General features: G+C 38.1%; 1 protein-coding gene across 1 annotated transcript; it reads left to right on the forward strand.

Annotated features, from left to right (window-relative positions):
* The first annotated feature begins 8,115 nt into the window (after nt 1–8,115).
* mnx2b (motor neuron and pancreas homeobox 2b) lies at nt 8,116–13,735 on the forward strand. Its single transcript, XM_017457274.3, has 3 exons — nt 8,116–8,537; nt 10,573–10,733; nt 10,823–13,735. Exons 1-3 carry the CDS (start codon nt 8,279–8,281, stop codon nt 11,120–11,122), a joined length of 720 nt encoding a protein of 239 aa, XP_017312763.1. The 5' UTR covers nt 8,116–8,278; the 3' UTR covers nt 11,123–13,735.
* The last annotated feature ends 4,032 nt before the right edge of the window (nt 13,736–17,767 follow it).

The raw sequence follows: 17,767 nt of genomic DNA on the forward strand, positions 1-17,767 counted from the left end.
GTTTTCTGCTGTTGTAGCTCATCCACCTCAAGGTTTGACATGTTGTGTGTTCTGCGATGCTTTTCTGTTCACCACGGTTGTAAAGAGTGTTTTTCTCAGTTACCATAGCCTTCTTGTCAGCTCAATAAAGTCTGACCTGTCTCATCCACAAGCTGTTTTCACCTGCAGAACTGCCACTCACTGGATGTTTTTGTTTTTCGCACCATTCTGTGTTAACTCTTGCGGCAAAACACAGAATGGTACATTGTATGTGAAAATCCCAGGAGACCGGCACGTTCTGAAATACTCAAAGCAGCCTGTCTGGCACCAATGACCATGCCACCGTTAACACACTTTCTATGATGAACTGTTAACAAGAACAAAGTGTTTACAAGGATAAACTGTTTACAGGAACAAATTTTATGAGAACAAATTATTTACAAGAACAAAGCGTTTACGAGAACAATTTGTTTATGAGTATAATCTGTTTACAAGGATAAACTGCTTACAGAAGCAAACTGTTTGTGACAGCTCACTGTCACAACTTTTTCACAGAAATAAATTAAAGTGTTTACGAGGACAAACTGTTTACAGGAACAAAGTGTTTAAGAGGACAAATTGTTTACAGGAACAAAATGTTTACAAGGACAAAGTGTTTACGAGGACATTGTTTACAGGAACAAATTTTTTACAGGAACAAAATTTTTGCGAGGACAAAGTGTTTACAGGAACAAAGTGTTTACAAGAACAAATTGTTTACGAGGACAAATTGTTTACAGGAACAAACTTTATTAAAACAAACTGTTTACGAGATGAATTGTTTAGGCGAACAAACTCTTTATGACCACAAACTTAACAAGAAGAAAATTCTTACGGGAACAAAGAGTTTACAGGAACAAACTGTTTACAAGAACAAACGTTTTTACATGAGAACACATTGTTTATTAGATCAAACTGTTGATGAGAAGAATTGTTTACAAGAACAGTCTCTTTACAAGGACAAATTGTTTACAGGAACAAACTATTTACCACACAGACTGCTTACAAGAAGAACTTTTTACAGGAACAAACTGTTTATGTCAGATCAGTTATTTTTTAATGAGAAACTGTTTACAACAGCAAATAATTTACAAGAACTAATGGACAGGCAGCTTTTTTCGATTAGCTTTTATTTCTCGTGAGTGTAGCGTCAACGTAGTTGTACTGTAGCTTTAGCTAACTGAGAATTTCGTTAGCTAACTACTAACAGTGTAAGCGCTACTTTATTACCATGTTCCCAGACAATGGCCACACCCCTGACTTTCAGCCAATAAGAACATGCTGTTTTGGACATTATATTAGTGAAGCATTTTATAATCTTGATGACAAAATTAAATAATAAAAAGATTGTGTTCATTCCAGGTTTTCCCCCAAGATATTGGCACTGGACTCTGCCATAGAGGTCTGAATAAACCAGAGGCGGATGTTCGGTTCGACCGTTGGATGTGTGTTGTGCACATGACTGTGATAACTTCTCAATCATGCCGTGAACTGATAACGAGCCACACATCAAAGGTGTTCAAAGATACATTACACCGCTGATTGGAGGCGTAATGAGCGAACGGCGGGTGATAAATCCCTGTGCTACAGTAGTTTCATTGTATACTTATAATTATGTCGTGCACTCATAAAAACATTGTTCTGAATGAAAAGTATTAGCAAAGGTTGCCGTTCATGGGAAAATCAGCCGATAAGACAAAACACCGTAAACTTCCTGGCTGGGACCAAGCTTTAACTTGATTCGAGTCGCTAAATTTAACAAACAGCACTGGCGTCATACTGCTTTTAAAAGAAAGTCGGACATTTTAAGAAATAGCGCCCAAAACACTTGAAGGCTTTTAGATATAGTGTATATTATTTTACGATGTTGTTCGTAGTGTGTTTTTCTCGATGATTGTAGAATTCAAAATGCAGTATTACCTTTCTTACACCGCAAAACACAACTGCATTGTATGAAGTAAATAAATATTCCAAATTGTTTAACAACACTAATACATGCTAACGTATTGATTTATTGATTGATTCATTCTTTTATTCCACATGGTAAGGTGAACATTCGATCCCCTGACTGTTAAAGCTGTGAGAACGCTCTTGCTGGGCAAGAGGAAAATATGGCCGCAGAGCATTATGACACTGAGGCTGATACTTTAGATGGCTTTTACTTAGCCATTAAGTCTTTTTATACAACACAGTGACAGTGGCAAACTTTACCCTCTTATTGTTCCAGGACCTGCATATTTACAAATTAAGGACTGGCTTAGCATCAATGGCTAACCCAACTTCAACAGATTCAGCCATATTGGTGAAGTACTTGTGACTAGCATAACAATAAAGGGTTATATATGAAATCATTTTCGCAAACATGGTGAGCACAAAAGCCCATTTAAGCACAGAGACAGAGCAACTCACTATGCTAATACAGCATGCCAGCTGTTCTCCATGCTAGCATTGTTCTTACTTTTAAACTAGGGTGTGGTTTGTATAAACCTAAGCTGTAAACTCTGAGTGTAAATGCGATCATCTGCAACAATACCATTAAAACAACAATATTTTCCAAGATTAAAGTAAAAGAGAAAGGTTTTTAGTCATAAATTACTTTACATAATATGTCAAGAAACCGAATATGAAACCATCTCCCATCCCAAATGGCAAGACAATTAAACAAGATAATAGCTAGCACTTCAAGACAAAAAGTAATTAGGCCTCATTCAGAGTGATAAAAGCGATAAACTCCATTCATCAGCCGACGCACAATGAAGCTGTTGTGTGAGGACTATAAAGTGTATCAGCTCATTATATGGCTGTAAAGGCTAACGAGCCTAACGACGCTCTGTTACCTGTTTGGAAAAACAAACAAGCCGAGAGAGACGTCAGAACAAAGAGGGTGGGAAAACGACCTAAAAATGTTACGCAAATAGAAAGAATGATTTTTTAAAATAATAAATATCAAGTACTGTATTTATTTAAATATTTCTTTTACAAAAAGATAAATAGTGACCTCAGATTTTTGTGTCTATCAGTGGCTATAATGTATGAAAGCAAAGAAAATATAAACCATAGATCACAGAAAACATGTCATTATGCTTTGATTTAAAAAGCACCCGCCACCATGCTTTTATTTTTGCTTAAAGAATCATCAAATTCGGAAACTCGATATCAAGGGTGACTTCTTTGCTCGTCAGTCCAAGCGAATGAGACGTAGCTCATGCGTCTGTCACACTTCCTGCGACACCTCCTGTCACCTACTTATACACACAGTACCACGCTAGACCTCATGAAGACATTAGTGTGATGCCACACGCTGTGTTTATGTTAGTTAGTGGTTAGCCTGTTTACTACAACACTTTTTTTTTTGCTTATTGGCCTATTTTAACATCATTCATTTTTCATTAAAGATAGTGTGCAAACCTGTTTACTATAATTCTCATTTGTGATAGCCTGATTGCTATAACTATATAATTCTCTGTCTCTATCTGTTTATGCTAAAGCTAGCTGGTGTTAAACTGTTTATTAAAAATGCAAGTTTGTACTTTAAACTGGTACATAGATTAGCCTGTCTATTACGATGCTAGTTTGTGGATACTACGCTATCATAACCCAAGTATCAAATATCTACTAATTACAAATACATTTCAACTGAATATCACAGAATTTGAAAAAATAAAACATATAAAAAAACAGAACATTTAGTTTATTTGCTGTTGAATTAGCAGAGGGCCATGATAATATTTCATAGTAATTGCTGAGAAGTTCTCTAATGTCTGTAACAGGCACTAAAGTTAACAGCCGTGCCATTTTCTGATAAAGTTTGACTTTGTAGTGCAGCGCTAGACTGTATGTCTTTGTGTGTGTGAGTGGTGAGTGTGTGTGTGTGTGTGTGAGAGAGAGAGAGAGAGTGAGTGAGTGAGTGAGCGAGAGAGTGAGTGAGAGAAAGAGAGAGAGAGAGAGAGAGAGAGAAGATTTTTTTTTTTTTTTTTACCATAAATAGAAACCAGATCCTCAGGACATTATGCTCATATAAAGTGGGTTATTTTATTGATGTGATTTTTTTGGTTTTATTTTATAATGCAAACTAGAATTATAGCAAACAAATCTACAGACTAGCATTATACAAACAAACCTACAAACTAGCATTATAGCAAACAAACCTACAGACTAGCACTATAGCAAACAAATCTACAGACTAGCATTATACAAACAAACCTACAGACTAGCATTATACAAACAAACCTACAAACTAGCATTATAGCAAACAAATCTACAAACTAGCATTATACAAACAAACCTACAAACTAGCATTATAGCAAACAAATCTACAGACTAGCATTATAGCAAACAAATCTACAGACTAGCATTATAGCAAACAAACCTACAGACTAGCATTATAGCAAACAAATCTACAGATTAGCATTATACAAACAAACCTACAGACTAGCATTATAGCACTCAAATCTACAAACTAGCATTATACAAACAAACCTACAAACTAGCATTATAGCAAACAAATCTACAGACTAGCATTATAGCAAACAAATCTACAGACTAGCATTATAGCAAACAAACCTACAGACTAGCATTATAGCAAACAAATCTACAGACTAGCATTATACAAACAAACCTACAGACTAGCATTATAGCACACAAATCTACGGACTAACATTATACAAACAAACCTACAGACTAGCATTATAGCAAACAAATATACAGACTAGCATTATACAAACAAACCTACAGACTAGCATTATAGCAAACAAATCTACAGACTAGCATTATAGCAAACAAACCTACAGACTAGCATTATAGCAAACAAATCTACAGACTAGCATTATAGCAAACAAACCTACAGACTAGCATTATAGCACACAAATCTACGGACTAACATTATACAAACAAACCTACAGACTAGCATTATAGCAAACAAATATACAGACTAGCATTATACAAACAAACCTACAGACTAGCATTATAGCAAACAAATCTACAGACTAGCATTATAGCAAACAAATCTACAGACTAGCATTATAGCAAACAAATCTACAGACTAGCATTATACAAACAAACCTACAGACTAGCATTATACAAACAAACCTACAAACTAGCATTATACAAACAAACCTACAGACTAGCATTATAGCAAACAAACCTACAGACTAGCATTATACAAACAAACCTACAGACTAGCATTATACAAACAAACCTACAAACTAGCATTATAGCAAACAAATCTACAAACTAGCATTATACAAACAAACCTACAAACTAGCATTATAGCAAACAAATCTACAGACTAGCATTATAGCAAACAAATCTACAGACTAGCATTATAGCAAACAAACCTACAGACTAGCATTATAGCAAACAAATCTACAGATTAGCATTATACAAACAAACCTACAGACTAGCATTATAGCACACAAATCTACAAACTAGCATTATACAAACAAACCTACAAACTAGCATTATAGCAAACAAATCTACAGACTAGCATTATAGCAAACAAATCTACAGACTAGCATTATAGCAAACAAACCTACAGACTAGCATTATAGCAAACAAATCTACAGACTAGCATTATACAAACAAACCTACAGACTAGCATTATAGCACACAAATCTACGGACTAACATTATACAAACAAACCTACAGACTAGCATTATAGCAAACAAATATACAGACTAGCATTATACAAACAAACCTACAGACTAGCATTATAGCAAACAAATCTACAGACTAGCATTATAGCAAACAAACCTACAGACTAGCATTATAGCAAACAAATCTACAGACTAGCATTATAGCAAACAAACCTACAGACTAGCATTATAGCAAACAAATATACAGACTAGCATTATACAAACAAACCTACAGACTAGCATTATAGCAAACAAATCTACAGACTAGCATTATAGCAAACAAATCTACAGACTAGCATTATAGCAAACAAACCTACAGACCAGCATTATACAAACAAATCTACAGACTAGCATTATAACAAACAGATCTACAGACTAGCATTATAGCAAACAAATCTACAGACTAGCATTATACAAACAAACCTACAGACTAGCATTATTCACACACACAAAAAAGCTAGCATAATAGTAAACTGTGGAAGCCCTAAGTGGCCTTGCATTATTCTTTTTTTCTGTCTTGTCTTCTCATGATCGCGACTTTTCTCGTGATCTCGACATAGCAAAAGTCCCGAAGTCAGTGGGATTTTTGAATGGGTTTTTGGTTAAATGCCTGAAATAAGGTCTGTGGTTAATACAATCTCAAGATATGTTCACGTTTTCTACTATGACATAAAATACACCAGTAATACCCCCATCGTGGTTTTGTTAAGCTTTTACGTGTCTGACGGTTACCAGCGAGTGGCTAACAAGTTAACAAAAACTCGTCTACTACAGCCTTGTGTTTATACTCGCGCTCCTGCAAACTATTCCAACTCAAACGTTCCATCTTGTAGATTTATCAGTTTGTAGTATTTTCCAACTGTAGTGTTTTTTTAAATAAAGATTGAAAGAGTAGAGACGTTGAGGTCATGCGACCGTGGTGTAATTCGTTTAGAGCCTAACATTAGCTTTTTACTTCTGCCGGTTGTATTTAGGCTTCAAAATTCATAAAAGTTGCATTGATTTGTGAAGATTCTGTGAACAAAATATGTAAGAATCATAAAATTGTGTTGGTCACTGGGTTTATTTTCTGCAATAATCCAAAAGCCAATGGAAAAATCCTCTTGGCTTTTTGTTGAGGGAAACAGGGTGATGTTAACTTCTGGGGTGTCCTACAGAAATACGTCATCCCTGCAGGATTGAGGACTTCCACACTAGTGTAGGACACTTCAGAAGTTGTTACATTTATGATGGCGAAGATGCCGAAACACCAGTTCCATTTTCTCGCGATAAAATGATGTCGTGAGAAAACAGCTTTTGTTTATGTCGAGATCACGAGAAAATGAAGTCGAGATTACGAGAAAACAACCATGGAAAAAAAAAATTACAATGCATGGTTACTTAGGGCTTCGATAGTAAACAGCAAAATGTCACACACTGGTCAGCCAATGAAAAATCGCAAATTTCCATGCCAACCGCATCAATTATTGAGTTATTTTTCTTTACTGCGTTGTACTTCCTGCCAGTGATTGTGTGTGTGTGTGTGTGCGTGTTATCACTATTTTCATTCCCAGCTCTGACTCTGACTGATTTAATCTGACATGAAGTATGTGGAACCAAAACTGGTTTCTCTCTCTCTCTCACACACACACACACACACACACACACACACACACACTCTCTCTCTCTCTCTCTCTGTCTCACACACACACTCTCTCTCTCTCTCTCTCTCTCTCACACACACACACACACACACTCTCTCTCTCTCTCTTACACACTCTCATAATCTGTCTCTCTCTCTTACACACACACACACACACACACACACACACACTATGTCTCTCTCTCTCTCTCTCTCTCTCTCTCTCTCTCACACACACACACACACACTCTCTGTCTCTCTCTCTTACACACACACACACACTCTCTCACACACACTCTCATTCTCTGTCTCTCTGTCTCTCTCTCTCTCACACACACACACACACACACACACACACACACACACACATACTGATTTCCCCAGATGGAGGAGTTCATCCTGCAATATACAGTTTTATGTAGTACTGAACAGTATATTAATATTTGTTGTGGATAATTATTTCCCACTTTTGCTTTGCAGTTCTTCATTTTATATATTGCTTTTGTTTCTGCAGAAATGCAGAAATTAAGTCATTAAGTAAACCATTCCTGGGTCACGTGGTGTCCAGTCCCAAACATTAAAAAAAATAAAATAAATAAATAAAATAAATATTATACTGTATATGTAGTCGCACACACGCCTGAGGTGCGAGGGTTTGATTGGTTAATTAGAAACCTCGCTGCTGCCCTAAGCCAATCAGCGCTGTATGTACAGAGGTTGTGTAAATGAGCTGAGCAAAGCGGGACGGCAAAGTTTCTGACGCCTTCAGAGTGAAACAGCAGAGCTACAGAGACTCTTCATTACACCTCAGCGTGGAACCTGTCATCTGTTATTATCTTTTTTTTTTTAAAACGTTTCAGTGAGTTTATAAAACGGATATATATATATATGAATGGAATAACGGCGTGAAGGCTTGCTTTCTTTTCGTGAAATAATAATAATATTCTGATTTTTTTTAACGCGCTTCTTATGCGCGCGCTGCTCAGCTGTCTAAAATTCCGTCTCCATGGAGAAATCCACGAACTTCCGCATCGAGGCTCTGCTTGCAGAGCGCGTGCCGTGTGAAGCTCCGCCCCCAAGTGCTGTCCCGGTTCTGGGGGCTCGAGCAGGTCCGCTCCCGGTGCAGTCCCCCGGTGTGTACACGAGCGCGCCGCTGTTCTCCGCACTGCCCGCGCTTCACTACACCGGAATCCCGCACATCAGCCCCGCGTACGAGCAGTGGATCCGCGCGAGCCTGCTACTTCCACGACTCCACCCATACACCGGTCTGTTTCCTGTTCACTCCCCACACCTGTTCATTTACTCCACGCGTTTTATTCTGCTTTGTCCTGCTGTGTTTTATTTCATTTTTAAAATGTGTTTTTATTCAGTTTAGTTTTGCTTAATCAAGTTGTTTTGCTTGGTTTTTTAAATTACTTATTTATGTATTTATTTTCCTTGAAAAATCTCATTATTTACACTCCTTCCGAGTATAAATAGTGCAGATATCATAAATTATAAATTGTTAAATTTTTTATTTTATTTGATATGTTTTGAGAAGTTAAGTTAAATCTAGACAGACTGCTAATTTAAATTTTATGCTGTATATATTTGTATAGATTAATATTTTTCTGGTAGGGTCACGTTAAAAAACTATTAAAACTATTTGTTTGTTTGTTTGTTTGTTTGTTGTTTACAGTGTTTTTAACCTTGGTTTTGGCCAATGTGTGTAGGGCTAATTCAAGACAGTTGAATAATTTTATTTTATTGCATTTCATTTTGTTTTGTAGTTTGTTTATAGTACTATTCATTTTGCCATTCTTTGAAATTCACTTCCGAATTCATTAACTTTAACAACACATTTGTTCTTTCTTCTTTATTATTTCAATCTCCAACACTTTATTCATTACGTGTCAGGTCAAAGTGGATGTAAGTTGATTCACGTTTTATTTATATACAAAACAAACGCATTACAAAGCAAATTAATTCATTTAAATAAAATATACAAAACTACAATTAGGCAATAGGGGGAAAAACTAACAAAAACAAAACAAGATCCGTTATAGTGAGTAAGAGTTAGTTTTTTCAGGGAGTAGAAAAGATCAAGAAGTGTAAATAAGTAAATAAATAATTTTTTAAAATAATAATTCGAAACACAAAAAAGAAAGAAAAATTCACGTTCAAAAATGTACAAAAAGACATTTCTGTATTAATATTTTACAAAAATTATAAATACGTAATAGTATTAAAAATAAATAAATCAGTAAACATAATGAAGTAAACTCGGAAGCGATAACAGGGCTGAATTGTAGAATTATGTAAATAGAGCGATAATTTATTGACATGAATAAGTTGTGTTTTATGTATTAAAAAAATGCAAACAAACAGGACACCACCAGAAGATTAAAAAAAGGAAATAAAAAAAATAAAGAATGACATATGCGTAAAATGAGGTAAACACTTTTAATCTTTTAAAATCAGATTTATTTATATGGCAATAAACGACTGTGTGTGTGTGTGTGTGTGTGTGTTCATGGAGTTTTCATTAAGGTAATGGTGTTCATAGCCGTCACGTCAACAATAAAGCCGAATAATTATAATAATAATAAAGAATAAGGCCTTCATCTTTATTGATGAGCTTGGAGTCTGTGTGTGTGTGTGTGTGAGCGAGAGAGTGAGAGAGGAGACAGAGAGAGAGAGAGATCCTTGATGTCTTTGGCGGATATATGGAAATAATCTGGGGGTGAATTACAGCAGCCGTTTAATCTGTTATTACATTTTACTGATTCAGCACTCCTTTAATCATCATCATCATCATCATCTTCATCATGTGACAGTGATTTTATTTATTATATAATTCAGAAATTTCTTCTTATTGTTATTCCTTTCATCATTATTATTATTCTCCAAATATTATTATTATTGTTATTGTTATTATTATTCCTCTTATTATTATCATTATTCTCCTCTTATTATTATTATTATTATTATTATTATTATTACATAATTTCAGTACTGTATGTACATGCTTGTTTTTGTGTCTAAACACATCTGCAGCTTTGCTCAACACAATCATTAGTAACATCATAAAAAGAAAATCATATTTAATAATTAGTAATAAAGACTGCTGTTAAAAGAAAAGTATAGTTTAATGAAGCAGAGTTTCTCTTACCATGCATGTGTTACAGATAATTAATGAACACTTTCTGACCGATCGGAATGCAGAATTCAGCAGCGCTGTGATGTAAATAATGTTATTATGGTATACAGTATAATGTAATATTAATGTTGTGGTATAACTATCTATAAATCTGTCCACAGCGTCTCCTCAGTCGGTGTTGATGGGAAAATGTCGCAGGCCGCGCACAGCATTCACCAGCCAGCAGCTCCTCGAGCTGGAGAAACAGTTTAAACTCAACAAATATCTCTCACGGCCCAAACGCTTCGAAGTCGCCACGTCGCTAATGCTAACAGAGACGCAGGTGAGTGTATACGCGTGTCTTAGTGCTTCAACCAGTACATTGTGAATATAAGAAATTCTCAGATCTTCAACTTCTCTGTGTGTGTGTAGGTGAAGATCTGGTTCCAAAACCGCAGGATGAAGTGGAAACGAAGTCGTAAAGCCAAGGAACAAGTGGACACAGCCCGAGAGCACAAAATAACCAATGAGAATCCAGCGTCGGAGCCTGACGGGGCGGGGCTTGGGAAGCAGGACGTGGAGGAGGAAGAAGATGTGGACGACGAATACGGCTTCAACACAGACACGCATCATTCGGACTTTTTGCAGAAAGACGTCAATGTACGATACGCTTCCGAAGACGAGGTGGATGGAACGAAAGGCGGGGACAGAAAGATGGGGGCGGGGTTATAAGGAACCAGTCACAGACAAGGTTGAGCCTCGGAAACGTGGAGGTGACTTGACGAGAGGTGCATTTTAAGCATCCTGGCTAAAGATACTGTGAAATACTGAACGCTTCATGAACTGATTTTAATGTTACACCGGAGTACCCGAACACTCGCTAAACACTGAGCGCAGCCTTTAGATTTCCCAGTTCTTATACAGGCTTCACACTAAACAACACCAAACAACAACAACACCACCACTGAGGCCAGTTAGTGTAGCTTTAAGCCCGTGTATGGTGTACAGTGGCCGGTAAATGCACAACACATTAACGATGCAAAAAATTGCAACAGCGAAACCAAAAAAACACAAAATATCGCATTCTGAAAGACGGAAACAAAACCACAAATACAACACAATAACAAAACAAAAACAGAAAAGCAAACAAAACCAGTGACACAACAGGGAATTTGGAGACAGCAACAACAGAAACACAAAAACAAAGAAGAAAACAACAACAAAACCATCCATCCATCCATTTTCTATCATGCTTATCCTACCAGGTCACAGGGAACCTGGAGCCTATCCCAGGGAGCATCAGGCACAAGGCGGGGTACACCCTGGACGGGGTGCCAATCCATTGCATGGCACAATCACATACACTCTCATACACTACGGACACCTACCATGCATGTCTTTAGACTGGGGAGGAAACCGGAGTGCCCAGAGGAAACCCCTGCAGCACGGGGAGAACACACAACCCTGGACGTGTGAGACGAACGTGCTTACCACTAAGGCCTTGTTTACACTAGTTTTCGTTTTAAAACTCATAACTGTTGCTACGATTACGCCTGTCATCTACACTACTCCGGCATTGTCAACCCTCGATAGTGGAGACTTTCGGAAACGCCGAAGACCCTGTTTTGGTTTGGCGTGGCTTCGCCCACATTCGCTTCCTGATTGAGTCTTCTGGATTATCGCGTATCTTTCCCTGATTCGTCAAGCCCCTACTGTATGACCGTTACGCTACCTCGATCGTATACACAACAACACGTAGACTGAACTGCTGGCTTTGTCGTCATTCTCAGCAGCCGTTGTGCAGTTAAAATCTGTATTTTATAATACTGCAGCTGCCTACACGTGCAAGAGGCCAGCTATGATTAGAGCAATCGGCAACAAATCTCATTTCAAGTGGCGTAAGCCCTACACGGAACGCCAACTTCTTGCTTACAATTGTATGTGCAATGCCCAGTGTGTGCGAATGGTCACGTGACACACGTATTCAGTCGTGTAGTGTGGACGGAGCCCAACAGCAAAACCACAACAACAATACCAAAAACACACAGCAGTGAATTTGAAAACACAACTATAAACAGCAAACCCTGCAATGGATTGGAACCCCATCCAGGGTGTACCCCGCCTTGTACCCCATGCTCCCTGTGGAAAGCTCCAGATTCCCCATGACCCAGTAGGCTAAACGGTATAGAAGATGGATGGATGGAATAATAAACAGCAAATTAAAAAAAAACACACACACACAACACCAAAGCTAAAAACACAAAAAGACACTTTGAAAGCAAAACCAAAAATCTAACAGTGAGTTTAGGAATAAACTAATAAATAACAACAAAAAAAAGAACCGCAGCACTGAAATCCAGAAACACAGCAGCATTTTCAGAAACTGCTAAAGTCGCTAGGCTAAAACTAGATAACAGACTGAACTGTGTTTTGCATTTACGGGCCATCGGTCCTATAAGGTTCTGTTACAGGCCCACTTGTTCTCCCTAAACATAATGTAGGCTTTTACTTCTAACATTAATTTATAAAAAAAAAAAAAAAAAAAAACTTATGTAGTGCGGTGGGATTGAGCAGCACAGATATGGAAACAAAATCTTGACACAACAGAAATTTCCTTCTCGGAAATTCAGATCAATTTAAAATACCAATGTTGGGTGCTAACCTGTGAAACTAAAAGCTGCAGCTAAGAACCAGATGTTCTATCATTCCAGATTTTGTTAACCAGCTAGCTAGCTATAAATACGATGTAAAAAAAAATAAAAAAAATAAAATCCTGTCAGGCTATGTGATGTTAGCTAGCTGGCAATTTTTTTTGTTGAATTCTCAAACAGATGTAGTACAACACGTAGTATTATATTTGGAAGTAGCATCATTTATTTGTAAAGATTCCGATTTTTTTGCTTGTTAATTTACAAAAGCAGAGCTTTATAAATGCTACATAATATGTGCTAATGCTACAGTTTATACAATTAGCAGCAGGTCTATGAAAACATTTCAAATTCTGAAGCGAATTACGGAACATTTGAAATCGGGACAAAGAAGTGCAGTACACTCGCAAAGTTCATCATATTTCATCGTTTCTTCAGCTCGATGTAGCACTTAGCATAAAATTACACAATATAATAATTTAGCGACATTTGCTAAGCTATGTTTATTCCAAACTCATAATCAACAGAAGATCCACAGCAACACGCAGCATGGTGCGCTAAAACGCCAGATAACACTGACCCTCTGTTTGGGTTTTTTAAATCAAATCTTTTTCGACCTGGATGTTATTTAAACATGTTAAGGTCTAATTTATTGAACTAGAGGCCAAAAGAAACAAAAGTTGTAAACAACATAAAATAAAACGAATCATTTTTGTAAAACATTGTGTGGGGGTCTCATTTATGTAGTCACACATGAGTATGAATTAGTATTAGTAATAGCAAAGTGTTGTGGGTTAGCTAGCATGCTAGCAACCAAATCGGATGACGTGCAAAACGATGTGTAAAGGTAGGACTCGACTCTTGGAAAGCTAGCCACAGATATGATGCTAAGAGTTTGTGTTCTAAGAGTCGATTCCTGAGGTGATTGAATAGTAACACCTTCCTGTACGTTTCAAGGTTGTTTCTCGAAGTGAGGATCGGATGTAAATTGAAGCCTTTAACGGAAAATGTTTGCATTTTCTCCCTCAGATGCTGCAACTCCATTTCTCTCCATGATCTGTCCTGTAAACGCCTAGCCCCATTAGCATGCTAAAGAACGGACGGAAAACGGCGGCGCGTAATAAACCCATTATTTTTACGTTGCTTACGAGCCGATGGTTAAGTTAATGAAGGGGAAATAAAGCTTGTCGGCCCTCGATGGTGGTGATGTCACAGAGTCCTTTTTCATTTGCAGGACGAATAAAAAACAGTCTTTATAAGAAGGCGATGAAGAAAATCCGGGACGTGACGAGACGCGGCATAACGTCTTTGGAGGGAAGGCCATGGCGTCGCGTTTATATAGCGATTAATGCATTTTAACTGTGACTCATTAAATCTGACTCGTCATAGGCCAAGAGTTAAGTGATAAATAGCTTGTGTGTTAAGTAGCTGATTCGCCGACTTGCAGAAAATCACTGTAGTACAACTGGAGGATTTTTTTTTTTTAAGTTGAAAAACTGTTGCTAATCGATTGGGAAATATGGACGCCAAGCATAAAGTAGCTCCTAACAGAGGCTAATGATTTAGCTAGATATGATTATACACTGGTCAGCCATAACATTAAAGCCACTGACTGGTGAAGTGAAAAACATGGCTTATCTTGTTACAGTGGCACCTGTCGAGGGGTAGGATATATATATATATATATATATATATATATATATATATATATATATATATATATATATATATATATATATATATATATATATATATATATTAGGCAGCAGTCAGTTCTTGAAGTTGATGTGTTGGAAGCAGGAAAAATGGGCAAGCGTAACAATCTGAATGACTTTGACAAGGGCGAAATTGTGATGGCTAGACGACTGGGTCAGAGTGTCTCCAAAATGGCTTGTCTTGTGGGGTGTTCCTAGTATATAGTGGTTAATACCTACCAAAAGTGGTCCAAGGAAGGACAATTGGTGAACCAGCAACAGGGTCATGTGCGCCCAAGGCACATTGATGTGCGTGGGGAGCGAAGGCTAGCCCGTCCGGTCTGATCCCACAGAAGAGCTACTGTAGCACAAACTGCTGATAAAAATAATGCTGGTTATGATAGAAAGGAATCAGAACACACAGTGGATCCCAGTTTACTGCGTATGGGGCAGACCAGTCAGAGTGTCCATGCTCATCCCCTGTCCACCGACGAAAGCGACTACAATTTGTAGATGAGCATCAGAACTGAACCATGGAGCGATGGAAGAAGGTGGGCTGGTCTGATGAATCACGTTTTCTTTTACATCATGTGGATGGCCGGGTGCGTGTGTGTGTGCATGTCGCTTACCTGGAGAAGACATGGCACCAGGATGCACTATGGGGGGGAAGAAGGCAAGCAGGTGGAGGAAGTGTGATGCTCTGGGCAATGTTCTGCTGGGAAACCTGTGTCCTGGCATTCATGTACACTCATAAGCAGACCAAGTACACATCTTCATGGTAACAGGATATGACAGTGGCGTCTTTTAGCAGGATAATGCGTCCTGCCTCACTGACAAAGAATTCAAGGTGTTGACTCGACCACTAAATTCCCCAGATCTCAATCCGATCAAGGATCTGTGGGATGTTCTGGACAAATCATGGAGGCCTGACCTCGCAACTTACAGGACTTAAAGGATCTGCTGCTAACGTCTTGGTGCCAGAAACCACAGCACACTTTCCGAGGTCTTGTGGAGTCCATGCCTCGACAACTCAGAGCTGTTCTGGTGGTGGTTTTAATGTTATGGCTAATACTTGTATTTACTTTATACCTATTATTTGTATTTTTTATGCTCATACTTTTTTCTTTTGCGTATCATGGGTTTGTTTTTATTCTGTAGATTGGTAGTAGACGGGCTATAATCGGCGTCAGGTCTACAAGAACGCTATATGTTCCTCATAGTTTGACGAACTCTTAATGTTCGCATGAAACGCTACTGGAATTTTGTTCTGAAATTTCACAGCCATGCTAAAGTGAACGTGACTTTAAAACGCAATAACGTCGTCCGACTGTACATCGCTCACGCGTTTACCCAAACAAAGCCTCGTTTCTTAGTGAAAACGAATAAACATGTTTCTCAGCGCATAAATCTGGTGGCCTTTGAAGCGTTTACGCCCTGTAGTTTAATCAATCACCCGAAACTGTCCGCCTCGTTACGGGAATATGAACAGATTGCGGGATGTTTTAAAGTAATCGGCCATATTGCTTGAGATTTTACCTCGGCCTTGTTGTGTCACTTAAGCTAATGGGGAGGTAAAAAAAAGAGTGTTGCAGGCCATATTTCACACCTGTCTTGGAAAAAAAGGGCCAAGTTTTGAGGTAATAAAGTGTACTGAAAAGGCAGGGTATTTTCTCAGTCAGAGCTAGCAGGAGTTTTAGCATATAAATGTATGAATGATGGATCTCGAGCTAATGAAATGCGTTCTCAAAGCAGAAATGGTCTTTTAGGTTCATCCAGGTGGCCAGTAACTTCTACATAGAAAGTACATCAACAAATCTAACAAATCTTATTTTCTATGTCAACTGAAATATTTCAATATGACTTCAAAAAATAAACAAGTACTTGATTTAATTTTGTTTGCTTTTATACTTCATACCACACTACCTCTTACATTCAGTTTTATTTCATACCATACGTCTTTTTGTTTAATACGATCTCTTGTTTTGCCATAACATTAAAACCACCTGCTTAATATTGTGTAGATCCTCCTCTCGTTGTGCCTCCAAAATAGTTGTGAATCGTTAAGGCACAGACTCCACAAGACCTCTGAAGGTGTGCTGTGGTATCTGGCACCAAGACGTCAGCAGCAGATCCTTGAAGTCGTGCAAGACGAGAGGTTGGGCCTCCGTGGATCAGACATGTTTGTCCAGGATGTCCCACAGACGCTCGATTGGATCGAGATCTGGGGAATTTAGAGGCCGAGTCAAACACCTTGAACTCTTCATGTTCCTCAAACTGTTCCTGAACAATTTTTTATCCTGCTGAATGAAGCCACTGCCATTTGAGATTACTGCTAACATGAAGATGCGTACTGGTCTGCAACAATGCTTATGAGTGTACATAATGCATGAGCCACATAGTGCATCCTGGTGCCATGTCTTCCCCAAGTAAGCAACTCGCACATCATTCACATGATGTAAAAGAAAACGTGAATGATCAGACCAGCCCACCTTCTTCCATTGTTCCATGGTCCAGTTCTGATGCTCACGTGCCCATTATAGGAGCTTTCGGCAGTGGACAGGGGACAGCATGGGTGCTCTGCATTTAAGCAGCAAGCTGTGATGCACAGTGCATTCTTTATTTCATTTTATTTTTATCCTGCACATTACTATAATTACCATCGACACACTGCGCCTTTTATTTATCAAAACGGTGTGTGTTTCAGCCAGAATAATTGACTTGCTTCGACCTTGGTGCATGACATCACTCTGCCAATAAAGATTGTTTCTGCATAATGAACAATAACTGACAAGGCCTTCACTCTCAAATCACAGGGTGAAATGATGATCAGTGTGTGTGTGTGTGTGTGTGTGTGTGTGTGTGTGTGTTTCTGTTACAGACATCATGAACTATAAGTATCTAAAGAGAGTACAGTGTGTGTGACTGGATTTTACAGACTGAATGTCAATAGAAATGAGAAATAAGAACACTGCGATGGATCAATCCAGCACCAGAAAACTAGCTTCGTTGTTGGACATTATATAACTGTAGACAGT

This window comes from Ictalurus punctatus, chromosome 26 (genome assembly GCF_001660625.3).
Source record: "Ictalurus punctatus breed USDA103 chromosome 26, Coco_2.0, whole genome shotgun sequence".
NCBI classification, from domain to species: domain Eukaryota; kingdom Metazoa; phylum Chordata; class Actinopteri; order Siluriformes; family Ictaluridae; genus Ictalurus; species Ictalurus punctatus.

What these genes read in the sequence shown, in the direction of transcription:
- mnx2b (XM_017457274.3), top strand. Translation starts at nt 8,279, where the DNA reads ATGGAGAAATCCACGAACTTCCGCATCGAGGCTCTGCTTGCAGAGCGC. An exon ending in ACGACTCCACCCATACACCG is followed by an intron (nt 8,538 to 10,572) that starts GTCTGTTTCCTG and finishes ATCTGTCCACAG; the next exon opens with CGTCTCCTCAGTCGGTGTTG. An exon ending in TAATGCTAACAGAGACGCAG is followed by an intron (nt 10,734 to 10,822) that starts GTGAGTGTATAC and finishes GTGTGTGTGTAG; the next exon opens with GTGAAGATCTGGTTCCAAAA.